This window comes from Amborella trichopoda, chromosome 2 (assembly GCF_054954075.1).
Source record: "Amborella trichopoda isolate Santa Cruz 75 chromosome 2, AtrichopodaSantaCruz75HAP2 v2.0, whole genome shotgun sequence".
Classification (NCBI taxonomy): Eukaryota; Viridiplantae; Streptophyta; class Magnoliopsida; order Amborellales; family Amborellaceae; genus Amborella; species Amborella trichopoda.
The window spans coordinates 67,344,821-67,370,365 of NC_142337.1; the positions used below are offsets into that span (position 1 = coordinate 67,344,821).

The 25,545-nt window shown below is 36.2% G+C and overlaps 1 protein-coding gene and 1 non-coding gene across 5 annotated transcripts; one reads left to right on the forward strand and one right to left on the reverse strand.

Moving 5' to 3' along the window:
* The first annotated feature begins 165 nt into the window (after positions 1-165).
* LOC148783446 (U6 spliceosomal RNA) lies at positions 166-270 on the forward strand. The gene has a single exon (XR_016050784.1). It is a non-coding gene; the product is annotated as a U6 spliceosomal RNA (small nuclear RNA).
* A 1,099-nt stretch (positions 271-1,369) lies between these two features.
* Positions 1,370-19,096, reverse strand: SAC9 (sacI homology domain-containing protein / WW domain-containing protein). Of its 4 annotated transcripts, none has more exons than XM_006840307.4 (14): positions 18,629-19,096; positions 15,601-15,825; positions 14,259-14,857; positions 11,270-11,402; positions 9,519-10,747; positions 9,009-9,116; positions 8,691-8,861; positions 7,714-7,956; positions 6,752-7,213; positions 4,911-5,753; positions 4,499-4,696; positions 3,496-3,960; positions 2,860-3,093; positions 1,370-1,846 (listed from the first exon to the last, which is right to left on the reverse strand). In XM_006840307.4, exons 2-14 carry the CDS (start codon positions 15,614-15,616, stop codon positions 1,565-1,567), a joined length of 4,983 nt encoding a protein of 1,660 aa, XP_006840370.1. In that variant the 5' UTR covers positions 15,617-15,825; positions 18,629-19,096; the 3' UTR covers positions 1,370-1,564. The 4 variants fall into 4 exon arrangements, with proteins under 4 accessions (XP_006840370.1, XP_088715782.1, XP_011621871.1 ...); XM_088859656.1 differs by having other exon boundaries at positions 1,370-2,429; XM_011623569.3 differs by having other exon boundaries at positions 15,601-15,831; positions 18,629-18,974.
* Positions 19,097-25,545: the final 6,449 nt, after the last annotated feature.

Consider the following 25,545-nt stretch of genomic DNA (forward strand, 5'->3'; position numbering starts at 1 on the left):
TGACCCTTTTTTTCTTGGGTCTGAGATGGTTCTTTAGATTTTTGAAATCATCATGCTTTTAAAATAGGAAAAATAAAGTATACAATAAGATAGTTTACTTTTGAGTTTTATTCTTAGGAGAACTACAATCATCTTCAGCTATTGGATATGAAATCAAGCAATTTGGTCTCTTCGGAGACATCCGATAAAATTGGAACGATATAGAGATAATCAGCTTGGCCCCTGCACACAAGGATGACATGCAAAAATCGAGAAATAGTCTAAATTTGTCACCTCTGAAAACCACTAGAAACGGGTAGTGGCATGTATCCCACTTAACTACCCAAAAAAAAGAGTCAAAAAGTCAAGCAGTTTGGGATGTACAAAGCCAATTAAAAAAGGAAATCTTTTGAACTTTACAATTCCAGCTTGTCAAATGATACATCTAATAAAACCAAGTTATCAGGTTATGGGGTGGCAACGGGTCGGGTCTGACCGACCAAAACCAGACCCGACCCAGACCCAATCGGCCCCCACCCATCGAATATATTTTTCTTGGAATCATAATTTTTTCCCCCCAACTCCTAGAGACTTATAAATATCAAGCTTTCAAAGGCTCAAATAAATGGCAATATGGTGCCAATCAAGAAAAGGAAAACTATGCGACTTTTGCCATTGTTTATTCATGTGATCTTTCTTTTCTTATACTATTTTTTTTTTTTTTTTTTTTGTAACTTCAGGCCTATTTAATTTGAATAATGATTAACAGAAAATTTCCAAAAAGATAAAAATGGTGCTAGTGATTCACCCCAAGACTTTGATTCACTGTAAAAATAGCTTGAGAATCTACGAAGTTGTTAGAAACCCAAGCTAATGTTTTAGAAATTAATTTATCCAAGTCAGACTCCAGCATGTTAGAAAATATCTGAACCAAAAAAAAAAAAAAATTAAACCAAAAGGGAAGAGAAAATTACTAACCCTGTTCTAGAAACCATGTTTGTGAACCGATAAAAGCGATTGAAACCAAATGAGAACAGAGTAAGGAAAATTATGTAACAAGGTTGTTAATCTTTAATACAAAAAGGTCACCTTCAAAAGTTGCAAGAATTTTTTTTGGTGCTGCGTTCAGAGAAATGACACTAGTAGTTGCCTGATTTCGATGTCTTAGGACTGATTGTGACCTTGTGAGAGGATAAATGGCCTTATAATATGCAATCCCATAGAATAAAAGCAGAAAAACGTTTGCTACATCCCTATCATGAAAGCCAACTGAAATAGTAGGGGGTAAGGTTCGAATGATGGGCATGATCCAATATGCTAGAGCTACCCACTAGCCACACGTCGCTCATCAAGGCTTCCAATTTAGATGATGATCATTGAAAATATGGGGTGAACATGAACAAGAGAAAATGATATAGGCATGAGATTCACAATCTTACATACACAAACATCAACCCCAAATATAAGCTTCTCAAAGAAAAAGCCAAAAATGAAAATTAAATATTGAAATAATGGACCTACAACCTTGGAGTTCTTCAATAACATGTTGGCTAAAAATGCACACATTAGGCAATCACATCACATTTTAAACTGCAGATAGGCTCGCCCATTTCCCAAGCTCAGAGGGCTCAGCATAATAATATAACTTAATTTTGTTTGATAGAGAAAGGCCAGATGCCAAGGGGAAGGTCCTAATGTCTGAATCATCTTGATCAGATGGATCATCAGCAAAAGAGTCAATGTCCCCAAGAAGCTTAAAGCTCATTCTTCGAGCTTGAATTGGTCTCGAAAAATCAAAATACAGAGGTGTGCCTGGCTTCACCTCAGGTAATCTGTACTCACCGACTGAAACAAAGTTGTTCGGTTCCTGTAAAAATGACCAGAACAATAGGAAAAACTCACGACATATTTGAGAGAGAGAGAGAGAAACTGAGAGAGTTTGGGTTGTTCATCTTGAAGGAAATGATGATAATGCATATTGAGAAACTACATAAAATAACAGAATAGGATACTAAGACAAGATCACTTGGTTTGCAGAAGAAGAGGGAAGTTACAAACCAGACTGATCAAGGAAAAGTAAATACAACAGTAACACAGCATCCAGGAACTAAATAAAGGGCAAGACAAGCCTTGAGGTGGCCAGCACTGCTGGCCTTGATAAACTGTAGTTCCAGATTTAATGCTTGGAATATTCATTCCTCAAAAGGTAAAACTTTATATGTGATAATGTTTTGAATATCTTCTGTCTTATAGAGCCACAGCTCTATACAAACCGCACCCTTTAAGTATTCATTTAAGCTTTTTTTTAATAAGTATCAGAACCACATGGCCACAATAGGAAAGCCAAACAAAGATCCAGCTGCCCATCACTTCAAGGCTACAGGCATGTCTACTCTTACTGCTTATAGAATTAACTCCTCAAAAGCTCTTACAACTTAGCCCCTGAAAACCTTGAGAATAAACACCACTCAATCTTCAACCAAGGTACAACACAAACAGGAAATTAGACATGGTATCATTGATAAGATTATGAAATCATAACATGGAAAGTCACTGCAAGCTTAGCACCATGGAAAATTGGGTCTGATGTGGGAGCAATCACTGTCCAATGAAATGATGGATAATGATGACCTCAATGGCTCATATACACCATTGTCCACTGGACCATAGCACACTTCACGATAACTATATAACCGGAAATTCATCAAAACACATCTGAAATATCAATTGTAAACATTTCACATACTTAACACACCTAAAATATCAACTATTAACTCATGATTATGAGTCCTTTGTCCTTGATGGACATTCAAAACTAAAATAAAAAGAAATGAGTAGATGTGGCCAAAGGCCAAAATGCCACTATGAAAATTGCTTTACCTGTAGAGCTGAGACTTGAATGAATAGCACTGCAGGCATGATGTGCCGGTCTTCTAAACATGTCAAAGATTGGTCCCAAATACTCTTTTCCATAGAAGTAGGTGAATGGGTAACACGAGGCTTTATCACACTAAGAGCATCCAATCGAAACCCAGCCAAGCCAGGTGCAGCAGGTGATAAGTACTGTTCCAACACACAATCACCTTCATACAACCTTTCAGCCTCAATTGGAACCTACAACGATCGAACAAGAGTTAGACAACCAAAAGGCCCATGGAAAAGACCAATTTGTTCCATTTATTTCAATGGGGAGACTACAATCCAATGGCCTGTGGTATGTTCATAGTCAATTAGATTCATTCTTCTCCAATGAAATGGTGAATGGTGATTTTGAGAGAGAGAGAAAGAGAGAGAGGCCCACTAGAACAGGATGTGGCTCAATGGCGGGTCCCATTCTCTCCACTGCTGTGCATCATTTCATTGAACCAAACCCTCAAATTACGATTGTTCATAATCCATTAGATTATACTGTAAGTTACCCATTTCTTATTATTTAGTAACCAAAGATTTTAATTTATTTTAAAAAAGTTAGCAACTAAAGAATTTATATATGGGATTCGGAAATAAGTAGGACACCTTGAATCGACCTAGTTGTGGAGGTCTCTCCAACCAAGCTTTCAGATTTATCTTGTCAGAGCTTGGTATTGGTGCACCTGGCCCCAAATCTTTCCTGATGGATTTTCCCAACACCAACAACCTCTTTGCATGAATACAAGAGGCACTATTATCTCCAACTCCGAAAGAATACCGACGATTAACCGGATGAGAGGGGCCCTCTTCTAGTGAGAGAAGACTGTAGCCTCTCTCTAAAGAATTCATAGAACTCGAACCAGGATTGCGTAGCCCAAATATTATCCAAATGATACGACACCGTACGGGATTCCGAAAAGGGAACCTAAGGTGCCTCGGTACATCTTTCTCACTCTTTGAGTCTTCCGGACCAGAAAATTCAGAAGAAGAATCAATTAAGGATCGCATGTCCCACTTCCCCATGCAAGACCGTTCTTCTTTATTGACCTTGTTACTTACCCAAATTTGAACCTGCAAATAACAACAAAAAACTCATCATGGTAAAAAGTAGAGATGAAAATAAAGACCCCAACATCTAGTGATTGTGCGCAATATTGCACATGAAGAGTCACTAGGAGTTTAACAGAATAAACAAAGAACCATTTGGGTAAGCTAACTATTGCAGAGAGAGATCATCAACTATTTACAATGCTTGTCTAATTGGTTGGAAAAGGCAGGAAGGTAAAGGGAGGGAGGGAGAAAGGGAGGGAGAAGGGGGGGGGGGAGAGAGATGCGCCTCCAAAGTTAGTCAATCCCACCATAGATTATTCTCAAATAGAAGATATGCAGCAGATGCATACAAGTTCGAGATACCAGATTCATATAAGTTTGAGATACCAGACTCACAAAAAGAGCCACGAGAACAAGTTTTTAGATTCCAAGAACCAAAAAACATAAAAATAAAAATAACAGTACATTGTATCATTGTTTCATATGTAATAGAAGCATTCATACTAAGGCAACAACTGAAACAATATCAAAATAAGATAATAACACTTAAAATCCTTACCATGGGAATGTCAGATGCTGAATAACCACAGGGACTGACAAGTAAAACAACTCCTGAGACATCGGATAGGTCGCCAAGAATAATAGAAACTTCAATATTGGAGGTACTTGGGGGAGCTCTCCAGTAAGACTTTTCTGATGCCATATCAAGAGGGGCAAGTAATGATAATGGTGGAGCAGAACCTACCGCTGTCTCGACCTGCAAAAAACACAAGATCATTTGTCTTTTATTTTGAAAAAAGAGGTCATAGTGAATGAATTCATATCAAATGGAAGGTACACCTACATTCAGGATTGAATTAAGAGAGAGAGAGAGAGAGAGAGAGAGAGAGAGAGAGGAATCCTTGAAAGCACCAAATAGATCACCTCAAACCAGATGTAAACAGATCGAAAATAAGATTTCCAAACATTACCGAATACAATAAGCTAGCATATGGAAATTCAGCAAGTGATTCCTCCCCATTAAATATCATTTCCAGCGCTTTCCTATCGCCCCCCTGCTGATTTCCATACTTTCCCTTCACTTCAGCACCATGATGGTATGATGAAATATCAGTCACTTGGCTTAGCGCCACATATGCTGCATTGTCTGCTCGAGCTCTCCTTCGTAAGCTACTCAAAACCCTGACATAATCCAAAAGCAGTGAATCAAGGACTATTTGTGGGCAACATTTTTTGCAGGTCACTGCATCTACTGGTGCAGCACGATTTGTTGAAATTCCATCACTTTGGCCATGATGACTTGACCCATCAGGGCTTGATTGACCATTAAAGCTCGATCCCTCCTTAGCATTGTCAGTCATGAGAAGGATACTTCCCCTCCCTGCTGAACAAAAACTGCATACCTTTCTTCTGCAATTAGAACAAACCAGAAGCAAAGATGGGTCATTAGCATGAATATTTGCACATGAGACTTGGGTCTGCTTTGACTTGATGTGAACTTCACACTTAGCCTCTGAGCACGATTCACCAATTCTATATATATTCCAAAAATCAATATCACAATCCTCTTTAGCATCAAGACCTATGGCTGATATAATCCTGTCTTCAAATGCTACCCGTCCCAGCACTGCAAGATTGTTTGCATATTTACATATCTGATTCATGTAGGAATCATCTAATGAGGCATTTGGATCTATTGTTGCAGGATCAGTGCCAATGGATAAGAGAGCTCTATCTCTTTCTGCAGCTGACAGATTTACATGGAAGCGTTCAATTTCAAGCTTCATAGCCTCTTCATAGTCCAGCTTCCTACACTGCAAGATAGTGTAAAGATTCAAAGACAGATCTCAACTCCCATGAGTCACAGAGAAATACTATCAGGAGAATATAAATCATCTGTGCACTTTTGTTTGATACTATGCTACATCACAGACAAGCCAATGCATGGCATTTAGTTTTCCACCAAGAAATGCATTTGCCCATACAAGTCACACAGTCTGCATGTCAGCATCATGACAAAGTATCTACACCATCAAATGACATGCATCCAGGTCAAACTAAAAATGCAGAAAAACAAAACTTGATGTAGTCTGTTAAGCGTTATGCAAAAAAGGAGAATTAGTTTCCCATGACATAGTAAGCAATTGGAAATTATGTCAGCATCATGACAAAGTATCTACACCATCAAATGACATGCATCCAGGTCAAACTAAAAATGCAGAAAAACAAAACTTGATGTAGTCTGTTAAGCGTTACGCAAAAAAGGAGAATTAGTTTCCATGACATAGTAAGCAATTGGAAATTATTTCCACATTTTCCAGTTTGCGTATATTTCTTATTTTGTAGAATGATGTATTGTCAAGAGAAAAAGTGCAAGATAAAACAAAAGCCAGTTTGGCCCCAATATCAGGAGAGAATTATTAGCAATATAATGTGAATCCAAACAACCCTGTGTTCTAAAATGCATGAGAAACAGATTAACATTCTTCAGGGTTACTAAATTATGACAAAGAAGAATGTGAGAGATTATGCAGAACCACTTGGACCTGGTTTCAAAGTCGAAGTCCACCATTTGCCGTTAATTATCCTTTTACAACTGTTAGGATGAAATAAATTCTTGCGTAGCATATAAACATAGAACCTCAAAGATAATTCAAACCCACAGTTTAACATTGTGAAACAAAGGCATAAAATGAACACACAGTAAATGACAACAATATCACCAGACACGGAAAATAATCTATGCGTGCACACAGAAAAAATTACTTCAACAATCATGTTCACAAATCTGCCTATGCACTAATCTCCATACCTTGTCTGTGCCACTCAACAATCTGTAACAATTCAGATATTGTTGGGTGCCACTAACATCTTCAGGTTTTTCATGTTGGGGGGTGGCCAAATCAGGTGATGCTTGGGGCCCAAAACAATCAAGAAGAGGATCTCCAAAGAAATCATTGTGTCGACCACTATTAGGATCAAAGTGATCATATTTGAATTGCATCTCAGGCTGAGAAATCGGTTCAGGACACATGAAATCTCCTGTTAGAAGATCTAGTCCATGGCTCAATGAACCACTTGATTGTGATGCGATTGCTACATTGTGGTTGGATGACCCATCACAAATGTCAAAGTTTGAATCAGACAAAAAGGGGTTTGTATGATTTGAATTTGTATGATTTGAATGTTTCTGCCCAAGCTCGGTAAATTTTACCCAAGATTCATCATCTGTAAATATATCCCTCCAAGGAAGAGAGGCTCCAAGAATCTCAATCTGCAGAGAACAAAATATCCAAGCAAAATGCTTATGACTTATTAGGCACAACCTCAAATTCAGGACAAAATCTAGAAGGAAATTATACAGTGAAATTGACCATAAAGGCTATTGCACCAACATGGGACCTTTTCATCATATTACAATAATGCCATTCATTAGAGGTATTTAAGGTGCAAAAGCTACCTTAATCGCCAAGTACAATTGAGAAAAAGGGGAATCCATTTATCAAAGTACATTTAAAAACTAAACTATTTTAATATTTTTACCATTTATAAAAAATACACATAAAATATTAACTATTACAATGCATGATTGGCATCCTTTGATGGGCTTTTTGAAATTAAATCATAAGAAATGGGTAAGTTGTTAAATAGTTCATCTCTTAGGTTCTTTTGGATAAATTTTTCCCAGAAAAAATTAAGGCATGACATACTAGTGATATGACATGTTCTAGTTATATATTTCAGCTATTATATATTTCCAAGTTAACCATGTACCTCACCCAGGGTGATAGGGATTCTTCCAGCAACAGCAGGGTAAAATGTCAATGCCACAACACGGGTAAGAAAATTTATTTCGCCCTCCAGTTCTTCAAATCCATATAACAAAGGAATGGTGGACTTTTCTTGAGCCTGAAGGCGTGTACCTGCACCAGTTACAGCCATATCCTCTGGCTTAATAGCACCAGTTAGGGGCAACACCAGATTTGTCCCATTTGCACATTTTGGTATGGTTGCACCCTGCATAACAGTCATAAATGGAAAAAAAAGATCAATAAAGCAGATGAACCTAAAGGTAATTTTTGTACTTTCCTATTGATAACCGAAAAATATTTTGGATTATAAGATAACCACCCACAACCTCCCAAAAAAGTAGAGAAATAGAGAGGGCAGCATGCGCCACAAAGTTCTCGTGGTATTAAAAGGGCCTAAGAAGTTCAAATAACACGAGAGGAACAGTGTGTAGAGATGGTTTTCCTTTTACCGGTTTTTATCATTCACATTAACACCTACCATGTTTTCTGTCACATGAAAAGGTTTTTAATTTTAAGAGATACAAAGCAATCCAAAGCATCAAGATCAAGGAAACAGCCAGTTTGGTCACATGAACAAATATCCAGGTGCAGTTTGCACAAGGGAGTATAGGGTACAAGATTTGTCTCTCATACACACCAATCTTAATTACCAAGACACAAAATCAAGCAGCAGGGGAGTACGCAAGGTGCAAATGGACAATTTCATGAATGAAATGGTGAGCGATGTGTGGTACTTAAGAAATTCAATTAACAGTGTACTAGTTCCCAAATACCAAAATCTTGGTATAAGTAAAAACCAGTAAAAGATAATCAAGTTTTGAAGTAAATTACAATAGATTATTAAATAGAAACCACAGGAGGTGATATACCTCGCATCCTGGAGTTAACTTGTAAAAAACTTAGAAAAGAAGAGTAATATGCATAAGTAGTCAGACAAACCTCAAGAACAAGCTTTAGCTCATCCAGATTAGTTCCTGTTCGTACATCTACCATCACAGGGAAGGATGAATCTTCTGCACCATGTGAAACAGTCAGAAGAAGCTGACAAACATGACAAGGCTCTCCGAGGTATACGAAAAGTTCAACAATATCTGCAGCCGGAGAGCAGACCTGGGAATATAATGATGTGGACCCTTCAGAAAAGTAGTAAACCACTATAAGCAAATCATCAGTTTCTAAAGAGATGACAAAAATTGTCAGTAGACCTAAGGGAATGAAAAATATTTCTCCAAAAGTGAGAATGAAGAATATGAGTACCCAAATTCGATCTTTTCTTTTAAAGCTGAGAAGATCAGCTCCACCATTCATACTTGGGAACATATTCACAGTAGGCTTCAAAAGGCAAGTAGAAGGTCGTGATGTTACCTATTTTGTCAGCATTACATATTATTAGAAACTGTGGAGCCCATAGAAACAGCACTGTAAAAAGTATTGCTGTCCAAGTTGGAACAGATAACTAAGTTAAGCCTTCAATAAGCACAGATATTCAACAAATACTTATGTTCAGAAAAAGGATAGGGCAGCTGTAATGTCCTTCCCATTATGGTTCATCCTTACCACCTGTCTGAAAAGTTGATATTAGATGCGCCACCTGAGTATGATGGTACACGCTTCCTTTGAAAATTTCTTCATTTAGTGAACCAATAGCTCATACAAGGTTTAAAGACAAAATGCAGAGATGTATTGCATATAAGGATGTATTTACAAATCGATCAATTCAAGTTTCTCATAGGCAAATTGCCACAAGATAAATCAACAATGAAATACCTTTAATGGATGGGTCCAAATAGAAGGAAGATGCTTAAAAAGTCGCGTCCCAAGAAACATCTCCAACTGCTTCTGGCGGGAACTGTCAATAAGAACATTTTGGTATCTTCTTTTAATAGTGATTCCCATATTCTTAGCAACAGAGAACTGCTTAAACCTGCCAGAATCCTCACTGAATATCTGAAGAATACTACTATGCATAGCCTTTGATCCTGTGTAAAGTGTAGCATGGATATCACCAGCAGTAAGGAAAAGGTCAGCCAGGACAGAGATTGCGGTTGCAAAGGTTGAATTCTTAAACTCCTCAAACGACATATCAAATCTCTTCCATGGTTTATCTGGACATGGGTGTTCCCATGAAGTGGTGTGCGTGTTGTGATCAATATAAAATGTCTTTCCTGTAACCGCGTCAGAACGTTTCTCCCATCCAGGTGGCAAAGGGCCCACATATTCCCCATATTTGCCCTGCTCTGGGTATCTGTTTCCTGGAGGAAGTCCAAAGCCCCCACCGATATCAAGGGACAAACCAAACCTTCTGCACTGTTCAACCAATACTTGAAGAGCCCCAAAATAGCTTGCTGCATTTGTTCTATCCAAAGAATCTGCACAGTTGAAACGAATTACCCCGTTTTGGAATGTCCTTAAACAAAAAACTCCATCAATGTCTTTGCACTGAATGAGTGCTCCTTTAAAGTCAGTTTTCATTGCTGAAGGCATATACTCCCCTTCACTTATTCCAACAGCCATGGTTGGAGCCTTGAGCAGTTTCCACAGTCCCTCAATGGTCTGCTGCTCACCTTTGTACTTCACACTGGCATGCCAATCATAATTTATTAAATGAATCCGAGAATATGGAATCTTTCCAGACGCCCTAATACTATTGATGGATTCCTCAAAATGCTCAACCAAAAGGGATTCAGACTTCCCTTCACCATTTCTAAGTAAATTAACACAAACAATCGGAACCAGAATATTTCTCTTTTGGTTACCTTTGATTGTTCCATCTAGCTTATTTGAACCATATCTGCTACTTAACCTCTTGTAGTACTGCACACTTCCTTTATAAGGATCTCGTGCCGAGACATAGATTTCTGCCTCAGCAGCAGTGAGCTTCAGCTCCGCACCCCACCATATGGGTATGGTGCCTCGTCGCCAAATATATGTGCTGAAAGGAACTTGACCAGTTCTTGATTGCAACCATACAAGTTGCTCGCATTCCACTTCATTTCCTGTCGAAAGGTAAGGAAAGCAAGGAATGGAAACCAAATATCATCATTGCTAAAGACTAAAGTGCTGTAAAAGAACAAACAACACCAAAGAACCAAAAACATGCTGATTTAAGAAAAAAAAATGTGCATTTATGAAAAATGCAATAGGGGAACAGAAAAGGAAATTATGATCACCTACGTTCTATTGGTTCATCATCTTCCAATGAGATGAACAGTCGTAAAGAAAGCTGGACACAAGAATGAGATCATGTCTGTTACAATGGGTCCCACTCCCTCACCATCACCAATCAACCACTGATTGGATGGTCATACCCTCATGAATACGGATTTCCCTTAGTCCTGATAATTATATCTTTTCCCTAATTAGAATGCATTCAAGACATGTGAACCTAGCTATTATCAAACCTTAGTGCCCCCACTCCACCATAAGGAAGGTGACAGAAAATTCCCTTCAATATGCTCTTGGGCAATAAGTTCACAAAATATGTAATAAATATGAACACACAAGGGTGGAACACGCACCTGTGCTATAGCAAGCATTCAGTCCTCGAGCCAAATAGCGAGTACCAGGATGAAGTCTGCTGCGTCGGGCTGTAAGAGCAACAGTCACTTCTTGTTGAGCTGTACCTCCAATACCTCTGGATTCTGCAAATCCCTGTACATGGAGAGTAAGCGGATACATCAAAACGCGGATATCTCGGCCCTTTCTTTAATAACATCACAATATGTAACAAATTGACAACACAACAGGGGTAATAAATAGATGGTAAAGCAATAGGGGACTGGGTATTAGAAGCAATAGCCAGAAGACCTTCCTAAGCAAGAGATGACGGCGCACTGCGAACAAGGAAGGTCAACTGGCTGCCAGTCCTCCAACAGCACTGTGGAGTTGACTCTTGTGCATGGTTCTTAGGGTCAAATGCATCAGTGACAGGACTTGATTTTGAAAGGTCCTCACATTCGCTTCTTGGCCAAGTTGGGCGACAGGACTTGATTTAGGACGGTCCTCTGGCTCAGGGAAGCCAATACTGAAATACCTTTTCCCAAGGCTACACTCCATTTGCAACATTCCAGGGTGCGAAGTTTTTTTTTTGAAACTGGTTAACTTTGTTAAGTGAAATGTAAAGAAAACAAAATCCCAAGATGTGGTGAAACGACAACCCAAAAGATGGGTGCTCAAAGGACATGGGGAAGAAGAGAATGAAAGAAACTCAAAAAAGAAAAGAAGGAAAAATGGCGACCCACGAGATGGGTGTTTAGATTACAGTGACGAAAAGAAGGGAACAAAGGCCTAAAGGGTGAAGAGGAATACAAAGATGAAAAAGAATACAATGGAGAAGGGGGGGTAGAGGAGGGGGACCTAAAGAGAGAGAGAAGAGAAGAGCTTTGCAATTAACCAAAGTAAATAAAAGGTGTGGCCAGTCAGGGTGAAAGGAGTTAGCTGGGTCCTCGATTGGTCCTCAGGAGCTGGAAAACCTCCGGCAGTCCAAACCAGTGTTTGCAATATCGGCCAATTCAACTCGGAACCTGGCTGGTTCTGGTTTTAGCTAGTTTTGGTGATCCGGCCAGGTATTTTAAAAAAATATCAAAAAAATTATATAAAATCCCAAAAAATAAGGGATTTGTTTGTAATGCATTTTTTATTGTTTTTTTATCATTTTGGCAAAGATTGGAAAGTGTTTTGGCCATGAATACTTATTTTACATTTTTCCATAAAAATTTCAAAAATACCCATGGGCACAAATCGATTTTTTAAAATCTATTTTTTTCACTAATTTTCAACTTCATTTGGATGTGCTTTGTTTAATCATGCTTTAAATATACTTTTCATATTTTTTTAGAGTTTTTTGTATTTTTTAATTTTTTTAACACTTTTTTTACCTACCAGGACTTGCCCGATTAGGCTGGTTAACTGGTTACTCGGAACCGGCCCTTGGCAAAAGGTAGGAATATAGTACAAAGACCTAAAGTAGAGGCAAAAAGCGAGGGACTAAGAGATAGTCCAACATACTTAAGAGGATTCTGTTCCCCCTTTTATTTTTTTTATTTTTTCCTTTTCTGTTTTTTTCCCTTTCTTTTTCCTCTCTCTTTTTTTTTTCTATCCAAGGAGCCAAGTTTAGCCAATCTTACGAAGTGATTGCAGGCCGATGGCATGGACCCCAAGTTTTAGGAGGTATCTTACAGATATGAAAATTCCTCACATTGAATCCCTACTTGCCTCCATAAGAGGAATTTCATACTCAGTTCGGGGAATGACAAGTTGGTGGCATCCCCTGCCCCTTCAGGCTCCTTTTTTTTCTGCTCCTCCTACCTGGTAGCCGAGCAAAACAGGAATCAAAATCTCCAGTCACTCCCTCTAAAGCATGGTTCTCTCCTGACATCCCTGAAGCTCCAAGACATCCATTGGTTGGTTCTCCCTAGGAGAGCTCTAGCTGTATACCGATTACAAAGAAGAGCATTTCAGTTTCCAAATAGGCATGTCTTATGCATGTAGGCTGAGGAAAGTATTGACCACTTTTTTCTGCTACATCCTTCTTCAGGACATATTTGGGCATCCTAATCTGGAGTTTTGTTTGCTCAAGGGTGACACCGCCTACTGTCCAGCAGCTGTTTGAGGAATACTTTACTACCCCCCACCCATTCTTGGGCATTGTCGTCTAGCACCCTACCTTTCTAGCCACAATATGAGCCATTTGGTTAAACCAAACTACTAAAGTTTTCAAGAGTCATCACTTCAGAGTGGAAGGAATTGTTAATTGTAATGCCTCAAATGTAATTTGTTGGGCCCATAACTACAAGGAGTCGACTTGTTGGACCAAAGTTACTGGGATCCACCTACTAAGCGAATGATTAAGCTTCAGAATCCCAATCCTACGATTTGGGAAAGGAGAACTCGCTCCTCCACAATCATTAAATTTTGGAATCTCACTCCTTGCTATTAGGGATCCAGGTCCAGAGTTACAAGGGATCTGATTCCCTAACATTGTAGTATGGTAATACAGCGTAGTGTAGTATAGTATAGTATAGGAGTATAGAATAGCAGCATAGTCTAGCGATATTGTTATAGTATGGTAGTACATACCATATAGTACAGAATATATTTAAATATAGTTGCCTACAGTAGACTGAAATATAAGATACATCTATACAAAAGATGTAAATATACGGTAGTATATTCATCTACAGAAATATAGCTGTCTATAGTATGTTTAGATATAGTAGCACATAGTACAGGATAGTAGAATGTATTATATAGCATAGTATGTAGTTAGAGCAGTATGACATTGTATAAAAGTGTGGTCTATTGTAGTTACATACTATATTACCATACTAGTCAAGTGTTTTAGGGTACCTTGATCTTTAACTAGATGGAGCTCGATCCTGTACAATTTATCATTTGATCCCAAATGTGTTTGGACAGAGCTCCCCCACATATAGGGATCAAGAGCCCCAGATTTCATCAACTGTGGAACACTTACTTAGAGAGGGTGCAAATGGGAAGAAAACAAACCTGAAGAAGAACAACACAGTGATAAGGCAGCCCAATGTCGTTGAATGGCAATGATAGCCACTTATTCCAAACAAATTCTTCATCGGGGTACAAGACTGGCATACTGCTTGGGAAAGGCCTTGTAATATCTCTTGTCTCGCAAAAGTAGTGCTTCCCATCAATATCAATCTCAGCCAAATCCTGAATATTCTTGAGTTCACCTTTACCCTGAGGTTGAGGGTTTTGTAGCTGGATCTTGATCCATTGGCTCTCAGTCACAGTGTATACACAGCCACCACCAGGCAAGTTTGGGATGCCCGCGTTCAGCTTGGTTGCAACAAGAAGTAAACCAAAACTTCCCAATGCCAAATAACCCAGAATTGCTTTTGCATATGTTGTGCTCTTGCAAAGCCACCTTGACCCATCTGTAACATATTTTAGAGCTTCATCTTCTGAAATGAAAAGATCGTATCCTAGCTTTCCAATATAGCACAGTGCTCCAGTCGTTGGGTCAACATAAATGACTTGGGTGTCTATCCTTGTTGACAAGCTGACTATAATATACACCTCACTCGTTTCTAGGACAACAACAACCACGGAGGTTTCCCTTGAACAACCACCTGCAGAAAATCAAAAGCAATGCTTTGACAAGAAAATTAGGAAAGATTGAGATATAAGAACCAGAAGGGGATAACAGCTAAAAAGTCAATTGGATTTCATGGACGGTGTCTCAATGGAATGGGAAATATGTAACAGGGAAGTATAACATAGTCCAGTAGACTATGATACATATTCAGAGGCAACATCCACTTTCCATTCCTCTTGACACACTGGCAGACAGTTGGAGATTAATGGCAGCAGCATAGTGGGAACCACAAGGAAATTCATTATAGAACAGTTAATTTTCCAACCATCAGTTAGAACAGATGGTGGATGTAGCCTATAAGTACCATGCACCTCAGTCCATTGCACTATGGTATAATTACACATCTATAAATTACAACCCCGACATAGACAGTAGTGAAAATGATTATTAAGTACGATATTGCAATAAACAAGGTGAAAAATTTTTGGAATCCAGAAAGGGAATGTGGGAAGGGTAGAATATTTTAAGAATAAGAAAAGTAAAAGTCAAAATCAACTTGAAGGAGTCATTGATGAACAAAACATGGCAATCTGAGATTTAATTCTCAGAAGTTATGACAGTGGAAACCTGAGCAAATGTAATACGTGTTCATTTCATTAGAGCAACTGATCCGCCTTACGAACCAGGATATCAAAAACATCATAAATTAAAGCTTCAAAATCACAAAAAGGAACTCATAACATGATAAACTCATAAATAAATAAATAAATATTTTACCATAACCATCTGACATTTTCTTCCCACTGTACAGACTTCAGCTTTGCCCTCTCACTCACATTGTCTAGCAAAGCATCCTCACCACACCCTATTCACCATATACTCATGGTGAAGACCATTTCAAAAGAAATCCTTATTTCAGCACTTCTTTTTCTTTTAGGTCAAAAGCTCATAGTACTTGTAAATTGAATCGGTAATCACTTCTATACCATTGGATACTTCCATCTACAGCTTCAAAGACAATAAAATCAACATCAATCAGAAGACAATGTATTTCCAGTGAAACTAAAACATTTATGGGTGAAGAAAAACATCTTAAAATAAATAATGAGATCAAAATTGCAAATAAGAAATGAACCAACAAAAAGAAAATGAGATGCATATATGACATAGAGCAAGCGGAAAATTCAGATAAGGGATTTGGGCTCTTTTACTTCAGAATAATGATATGCCTGTCCAAGTGCAATACACACAGATGCAAAGATGTATTTTGAAAGGAAAAGTAGTCTGTGTCAGAGGACACACTTCTACAATAGCGTGCCTTGGCTCATGTAACATCCATCTTGGAGATGGATGTTACAAAATAGTAGCCTGACAAAAACTTAAAATCAACGGTGTTAAAGCTACGTCCAAAAAAATATTTTTTATTATTAAAATTTTTTTTTTTTTTTCAAGTTCGTACTTATCATGGTTGAGATTTTCATTCCCTAAAATTTTGAATCCAAAATTCATCTATAAAATAGATTTGGAGAGAGGACTCATTTAGATAGGTGAGTCGGCTAATTCATGGAAAACCTTGTCTATTTTGAAACGAATACGAAAAGCATTAAATGGGTAACCCTAGTCTTAGGCGAAAATAATGCAATGTGATAGTGTTCGTGAAGTAACTTCATATAGGACATCATGAATGTAAGAATTGCATCAAAGGCCATAGCTACTTTATTAGAGGACGGAGATGAAGCCTTTGACAGTCAATTGAATTCGCTTTGTTCCCAATCAATTTTTAGCCATCAATATTTGACAAAAAAAACAAAGAAAATCAATACAGGAGGTGCTCATTGGCAAGTTGCAAGTTCTTGAATTTTGATCTCTAGCTTAAGGGAGATTGTTCAGTTGAATATAAGTAGTTATTTTTTTGAATATGTGAACATAAGTAGTTATTGCAAACCTATACAAGGGTTTTTCTTTCATTTTGATCCTTATATCGTGGGATGCTTTTACAATATAAATCATGAGCTTCTTCTCGACGCCTTAAGGTTCTACATTGATGATCCATCCTTCTGCAAACTGATTCTATCCTTCCTAACGAACGATATAAGGGATAGGAAAGAGTTATTGTTTCATCGACAAGGGTATACCCCAGGGAAGCTCATTGTCTCCCTTTCCTTATAACAATCCTTTCAATTAACTAATTTTTCACAACCCCAACCATCATTCTTTTCTTCTTTCTAATACATCCATCTATGGGTCGGAATTGGGTCGGGTCGACCCATGGACCTGACGAGCAACCTGACTAGGTCTAGGTGTGGACCTAGACAATGCACCTGAGGGGTCAAGTCTCGGCGCACTTCACATAGACCCCACCGGGACTGGGTCCAGGTTCGGTTCCGGTTCCAGGTCTAGGTCCAGCATGGATCTTATCGGGTCGGATCGGGTCAAGTTTGAGGCCAACCGGACCCAACCTGACCTGAATATATTAATATAAACTGCATATAAAAATACTAATTATTTAGCATGAATTATGCAAACTAATAATTTTATATATTTCTTATTTATAGACTTGTGGGTCGGGTCCGGGTTGGCCCCGAACTGGGTCCAGGTTGGGTATGGGCAGACCCAACCAGACCTATTCCCACCCTTACACCGGTCACATCCATCTATCAAAGGAAAATTAAGTCCAGCATAGGGCCAAAAGGCACTAAAAACATTAAAAAAAAATTAGAAATTTTGAAAAAATTTAGAAATTTTGAAAAAATAAACGACCTGTAGTAAAAATAAATTCCAACCTCAAAAACCTTTAAAAAGTTAAAACAATGTTAAAAGTAGAGAAAACATGGATTTAAAAAAACAAAAAACAATTTACAGTATGGGATATTTTAAAAAAAAATCCAAGAAAAAGAAAAATATAAAAATGTGGTTATGGAAAAAAGAACACCTTACCAATCTCTGCAAAATACATCTAAATCATGTCCGAAAAAATTGAAAAACATATTACAAATTTTTACAATATCTTTCTTCTTTTTTTAAAATTTTTTAAATGCCCCGAATTGTACACACAGCTCGATGTTACTCGGCTGTGTCCAAGTGGACTCGACCAAGTCCAGATAACGCTGATACCAATCAATTTTTTCAGTTGAAGAAAAAATAATCTTCTTAAAATAAAAATCACCAGATTCATTCACAAATAGTAATCAGGGAAATTTTTGTTGTTATTGGGATTAACACCTGAGTTGATGCTCCTCCAGCTTTTCAAAATTAGACCATTTGAAGTTTTTGAACACTGGGCATTAGACTGAACCCAGCATGAATTGACTGCTATTCTAAGTTTCTAACAGTGTAAATAACCAAGTAAAAGAACAAGTTCAATTCTGATACCAGTAGTAGATCATAGGAATGCCATGGCAAAAGATCAAACGAAATTACTTTTACTCCCAAAAATAAAATATAGTAAGCATTGTAAGGCAAACTATAACAGAAAAGGCAATCGAGCTATCCTCCCGGGACATAATTTGACGTCAATTATACTGATCCATATCACAATAAATTTTATCCTCGAGCAAATGAAACATCCCAAACCAAATCACACGGCAATACAAAGCGCCATCAGAGACTGATCATTCCTTCTAATCGTCCCCGATATTATCAAGAAACAATATCTATCTTAGATACATAAAATATGGTTTTGGCATCAAGAGAGAGATGTAATATTTATTTACTGAAAATTGAATTGGAAAAAGAGAGAGATAAAGAGAGAGTCCATGAAATCTGATACCCAACGAAAAAAAGGAAACGAAGAAAAAATAAATACCGGATTCCAGGTGTGATCCCCATTTCCAAATGGAAACAGAATGCCACCTGATTCAGATCGCATGCGACTGCAAATATCAGCAACTGCTCTTTAGGAGAGAAAGTGGTATCAGAAGGAAACAACCACGGATGGCTCGAAGGGCGGCGAACAAAACTGACCAAATAAATATGCAGTCTCTCTCTCTCTCTCATCCTTCTCTTTCTCTCTCTGTCTTATTTCTTGGGCTTTTCCTTTCCCACCAAAAAAGCGATCGAGGCTACAAGACGAAGAGGGAAAAGTATACAATATGATCCATATGACCATCGAGAACTATGGTCATGAGTATCTTGCGCCGACTCAGCAGGACGAAGTTTTTGGAAGGCCTAGGCTTTATGAAAGCAAAATAAAAACTCACTTCAATCTTCATCCAAAAAGCATCTGCTAATAGAAATCTCCATGATGAATCTAAAATCAATTTTTAATACCCATAATAAGATTTGAAACTCAAAAAAATGGTATAAATATTGCGGATCTATAAACACTTGTTTTCTGGGTAAAATTGATCACCTAAATAATGTGGTATAACATACGTTATTTTTAGGGCTTAAAGCCATAACTTTCATGAAAAAGTTTTTCTATACTTAAATTATAATGGATAGCCCCATGGATCCACTAACACCATACTAGGTAAAAGAGTAGTTTTTTTAGGCTTAAAATACCCCTAGTGTATAAACCCACATTCATTCCTATCCCTCGACTCTTTCTCAAGACTTTTTAATTTTTGGGACCTCTCTCTAAAAATGTGAGATAACTTTGAATTTGAGATAGTTCTACTCTTTAAAATTTAAAATTTGAGATAGTTTTTTTTAAAAAAAATATTGAGATATTTTTTCTGTTTAAATAAATTAAAATTTGAGATAGTTTTTCTCTTTAAAATTTCAAATTTCAAGTTTGTGAGAAGAATTTTCTTAAATAAAAAAAAAATATTTTTTAAAAAAATATATTTTTTATTTTAAATATTGATGTAAAAATAAATAGTATTGAAATGAGTGTTGTAGAACTTGAGTTTTAAAGATTGCATCGACAACTCTACCTTTCAAACTCTAATCCTACTATTGAACTACCAAAAAAAAATATTTAATGAGTCCCACTCTCTCTTTCTTTGCCACGAGGACATGAAGACGCCAACAGACAAACGATGCTCAATAGTCTTGATTTGTGCTCCTTGGTAGCATTTAACTAGATTTATACGCCATTAAAAACCTTCTGGTTTGAGGACAAGCTTTTTATATTTTCTCTATAGCTTAAAATGTATAGGAAAATTGTTTGATAGGGTTACAACTGTATCAAAACAACTAAAACCTTACCTCATAACTCGTCGAAAACTGTAATTCAACTTTTACTTCAATCATCTTGGCTTAACATTATGGTTGTCAAAAAAAAAAGATTTTAAACTCTAAAAATAATATACATTGTAACAAATTATCTGGATCACCCATTATACCCTAAAAATAAATTTTCATAGATCCACAATATCTATACCATTTTTTGAGTTTTGAATTTCATTGTTGGTGTTAGAACTGATTTTAGAGCAATCAAGTATATTTTTGTTGCTCAAAGTGCTTTGTGGACGAGTATTGAGGTGATGCTTTATTTTTTTTTCATAAAGCCTAGGCCTTATAGAAACAAATTTATATACTTCCTCCTATCCAACCATCCATTCCGAATGGACGATGGAGATGGCATCAATCACAATATCATGTCTCTAAACTATTTTATTTTAAAAAAAAATCGTACAAACTATTTTGACACCAATTTTAGACGTCCACTCCTCTCTTAAGCTTGCATCGGTAAAAAAAAAAAACACGAAACAAATATTCCCAATAAATAAAATAACCAAAAAGCCCCTAAAATTTTAATGGGTACTATGGTTATTGTAGTTTATCAAAAAAGATTATATATATTTATTTTAGGTGCACCATGATGGCACGTACCAAATTTCACATTCATATACTTTTTTAAACAAAATCAAAAAATAAAATACTCTCGACATCAAATCTAGGTCAAGACTTGAGAGCCAAGGTCACATGATTAGATTGGTGAAATTTAGCCCCCGCTACGAATTACGTTGTGCTTGTTTATCGAAAAGTATTTAGTGAGTCAACCGACTTAGCTTTCGAGGGTTTCAAGATTTGAAACACATCCTAAATTGCTCCCTCAAATCTATAAATTTAGAGCTCCAAAAAGTCTCGTAGATCGTGTGATCTTTGAAGAAATTTTGTTGTGTGGTTCAAAACGAAACAATGGACATATTTTTTTTGTCTTTCTTTCAATTTCGTCATTTAGATGGTCGACATGATAAGCTCATGAAGTTCTAGATCCTTAATCTGTCTCTAAGATAGAGTTTGGAGGTGACTCACTAAGTAGGTGAGCCTAGATCCTATCCTTTTGTTCATGTTTCTTCGACGGACTCTCAGCGCGTCAAAACAACACAACCACGCCACATATGCCTTTTTTGAGGTTCTAGCAAACTATAGGGAACAAAATTCATTCAAGTACCCTCTCTCTTTTAATATATGAGAAATTTAACAAAATGCATTTAAGAGATGAACTATTTTAACACATTAATCATATTTTTTATTTAGTCCACAAATTATGTCAAAAACCGAGTTAGAATAGTTGAAATTGTTAAAATGTTAAATACTTGACATTTAAATGTATTATGGTGCGGTTTGTATAGAGCAGCCTGGGCTCGGTTTGTATAGAGCAGCATAGGCTCTAAACAATCAAATTAGACCCTACCTTCAAATAGGGTCAAGAGATGTGGTTTCACTACTGGAAATCTTTGTGATAGCCTTAAAATATATTTTCATATTTATTTATAAAGTTTAAAGCTTAAAAAATAGTGTAGATCGATATATCTATGAAAACTTGAAAATCTTGAAAATTAACGGTCAAAAAATGCGTTATAAAATACACTATATTTCAAAAAATTGAAAACCATTTTTTTTCTCATGTCCATGCATCTTTATGTCGAGATGATTAATTTGAAGATATTTAGGCATTAAAACAACATCTTCTAATTAAAGTTTTGTGATAGGCTTACATTTGATTGTTTAGAACCTGGGCTCTATATAAGCTTTTTCCTTCTGATAAAGGGTATGGTTTATATAGAGCGAGGCTCTAAACAGTCAAAGTAAAGCACACCTTCAAATAGTATCAAGAAGCAAATATTTGTGACAACCTTAAAATTTTATCTTTAAGTATAAAATTTAAAGCTTAAAAAATAATACCGATCGAGCAAAACTATACAAATTTTGAAAATTAACAGTCCAAAAACAAGTTAGAATATACATTACTTTCAAACTTAAAATCCTTTTTTTTTTCTCATACATACGGCTGTGGAGATGATCATTTTGAGGCTATTTAGGCATCAAAACCACGTCTTCTACTAAAAAATTTCCCCCCTTCAAATTTGTCAAATACGGGTGGAAATATTCAAATGAAGTGTAGCTTTATCATTTGAGTGCCGTTTCAAAGTTTGTTTCCATGACGTCGTTTGATGCCGCTTTATTTTGAAATTGAAGGAATAGGGCTTGTCGCATTTTCGAACGAACACAAATTATTTTAAGTTTTTAACATACTTGCACTTCAATTACCCTCGAAGATGTACAAGCTTATTGCATGTGATCGCTATTTTTCTTTCACTCTTTTTTTTTTTTAACACGGGCCATGGCAATCTTCTCTGCATCATTTCACATTCGTATTATCGTATACGAGCCTGAGTTCAAACAGGTAGCGCGATAACCGATTTTATGTTATTGTTTTGAGAAATTTATATGCATGTCAAATACAAATATATATATTTTTTGAACGGTAATGTATGATTTATTATTAATTCATATATAAAATACAATATGTTAAAGCAATGCACAATATTACATAAAATAAGTAACCAACAGAGATGGAGTACGGGCTCTTCATTTAGCAATAACATCAGCATCTTCATTAGCCTCTCTATAACAATGTTTGACCGTTGTCATAGAGGTCGACAAAATATTTTGAATTTGATGAAAATTAATCCTGAATCTCCAAGAGATTTTAGCTTTTATCTTACTCCAGGCAATGACATTTATCGAGTCTCATACGATAGTCATGTCCCCTTCTAAAATGCATAGCAATTTCAAATAATCTAATAAACCTCGTGCTTCCGCCTCATTTGCTGTTGTGACACCACAAAGACCAGATTAAGAAAAAATAATGTGACCCAAACTATTTTTAATGAGACCGCCATAACCAGCTGGCCCTGGATTGCTAAGTGAACTTTCATCAAAATTAAGTTTGAAATAATTCACTGGTGGTGGTATCCAAACAACCTCACTACGAGTGTTGATGGTAACACCCATAGTCGTCATTGTCGAATGATTGCTAATTATAAGACTTTTATAAATGAAGCCACTATCCTTATGTGCAATGAACTAATATGTTGCAACTGCCAAAATATTCGATTTTAATGTAGATAGATATGTACTTATACTATCAAAAACTCTTTATATTTATTTTATTCACACATTCCAAATAAGGCTGACCCAAACAGATCTCCAAATGATAGTTCCCGTTTTTGAAATATAGTGTGTGATTCATTATTCCATGAGAGCTTTGACATTTTGGGGTAAATCCCAAAAAGAAGTGACAAAATGGCATGAGAGAAAAATATGTTGTGAAGTTTCATCACTGACTTTACATAATATACATACATTAATGATAACAAATCCCCATGTTTCTCAAGTTGTCAATCGTTGCTGATCTATATTGACACATGATCCATAAAAATAACTGCACTTTGATAGGCACATGCAATTTATTAATCTTGTAACTATGAAAATCCCAATAGATTAGTGGCAAGACAAAAAGAGAGAAAATTCGAAATTAATACATTTGGGATAACTTAGGTGTGACTCCAATTTACAATAAGATGAAATAAAATAGACTTAGGTGAACTGGTCATCTGTAACACAGACTAAATATGTCATCTATTGGGAGGTGCAAATTCGTCCAACAGAAAGCTCATAAAGGACAATGGGTCGGGCCAAGATTTATGGCTATTGATAAAATTGAATGGCGGACCAATATTTATGTAGCACATCCCAAATAGTTGGAAAATAACTCTAATGATGATTATGATGTTAATAAAATATGAAAGTTATAAAATCTCCCATATCAAACACTAGTACATACCCTTTTTGGGGTGTTTTGGTCTTTTTTTTTTTATACCTAATCTATCATCTTTTTATTTTACCAACAACGGGAATGTATGACGATGCCCATGATGAACTATTTAACATTTTTATTATTTATTTTATTTAATTTCAAAATACACATAAAAAAAAAAATGATAACAAAGTGCTTAAAACATTGAAAAATGCATATCTCATGGGTATTTTAGTAAGGGAAAGGTTTATATATTATTGCAACCTATACTCTAGAAGCAAGGGATACCTAAAAAAATACAATGGAAAAAAGTGTTCAAATGTTGAAAAACCTTCAAATTTGATCATCTCGAATTTGAGATATAGAGATATAAAGAAGCAAGAGAATTTCAAGTCTTAAAAATTATTCGTCTTTTAATAAGTTATCTAAACTATCTATTCCAAGATTTTAAATTATTTATAGTTCTACTCAATATGCAACATTTTTAGAATTTAAAATTTCATGATCACGATTGAACATGGATTTTCAAGCCATTGTAAGTTATTTTTTTTTTAAAAAAAAAACATTAGCAACTCAATTCCAATCTCATACTGCAAGGTTTCTATCACAAAAATACATATCTTGGTAGAATTTAAAGATGTGCTTTACTTGTATATTACACAAGATGCATAAGTAGGAATGGGGTTGAGGGCGTGATTGTAGCACTACTTGAGCCTCAGCTACGGGTTTAGGTTTCCATTGCTATTGATGCATTTGAAAACCGCTAATTATTTCTAAGAACAGATAAGGCCCTGTATTCCTCTCTAATCTACCCAAAAAATAAAGTGTGCACCTTATACAAACCTGGCCTTCTTAAATTTCCCAAAAAATAAAACATCATTTTGGGCTAATTATTCACCACAACGCATTTTAAAATTTCCAAAAATATATATTTAATTAATTATTTATTATTATAAAAATATCTCCATATACCTTAATTGGGTAAATATTTTATGAGTAGACCCTCAAATGTAAGATATGCATGACAACATTACACTTTCCATAAACATTTATTTCAAACAAAACCCTTTAACTCTTTTTTATAACCTTTTATCATCCAAATAATTTTTAAAATAACAAACACACCCTCTCTCTCACACATACATCTACTCTCCCTCCAACCTCTGCCTCTCCTCTCTCGCCTCCTCTCCCCTAAACCCATCTCTCATGCCCTCTCTTTCTCAAAACTCTTTCTCTCATCCAAGAGCCAAAAGGGCCTCAAAGATCCTCTAGATGATTTAGAAAATATAATTATTTTTTATGGTCAGACCGCCTTGTACTAAAAGTAAATGATTTAATTATATATATATATATATATTTTTTTAAATTTGATTTCATTATATACTTAAAAAAAAAAAAAATTAAATGTTCGTAAGGTTATTAGAAAAAAAGATAATTACAAATAACCCCCAGGACAAAACTTTATATGCAAGTTATCCCCAAACAAAATTTTTTTTACATTTTTTCTCCAAAATTTACTTTTCTAACAAATACCCCACAAATAAAAAGGTTACTTTCTTTAACACGAAAACATCTTTCTCGTACACAAAAACCCATTTTGACCGGATTTAATGTGTAATGTTAGACCTAAGTAGTAATTGTCGGACCGCACCATCGAATTGCTGGACCCCTGCATTTATGCCGGACCAAACTTTGAATTATCAGTGTCAAACCACACCTATCAATCG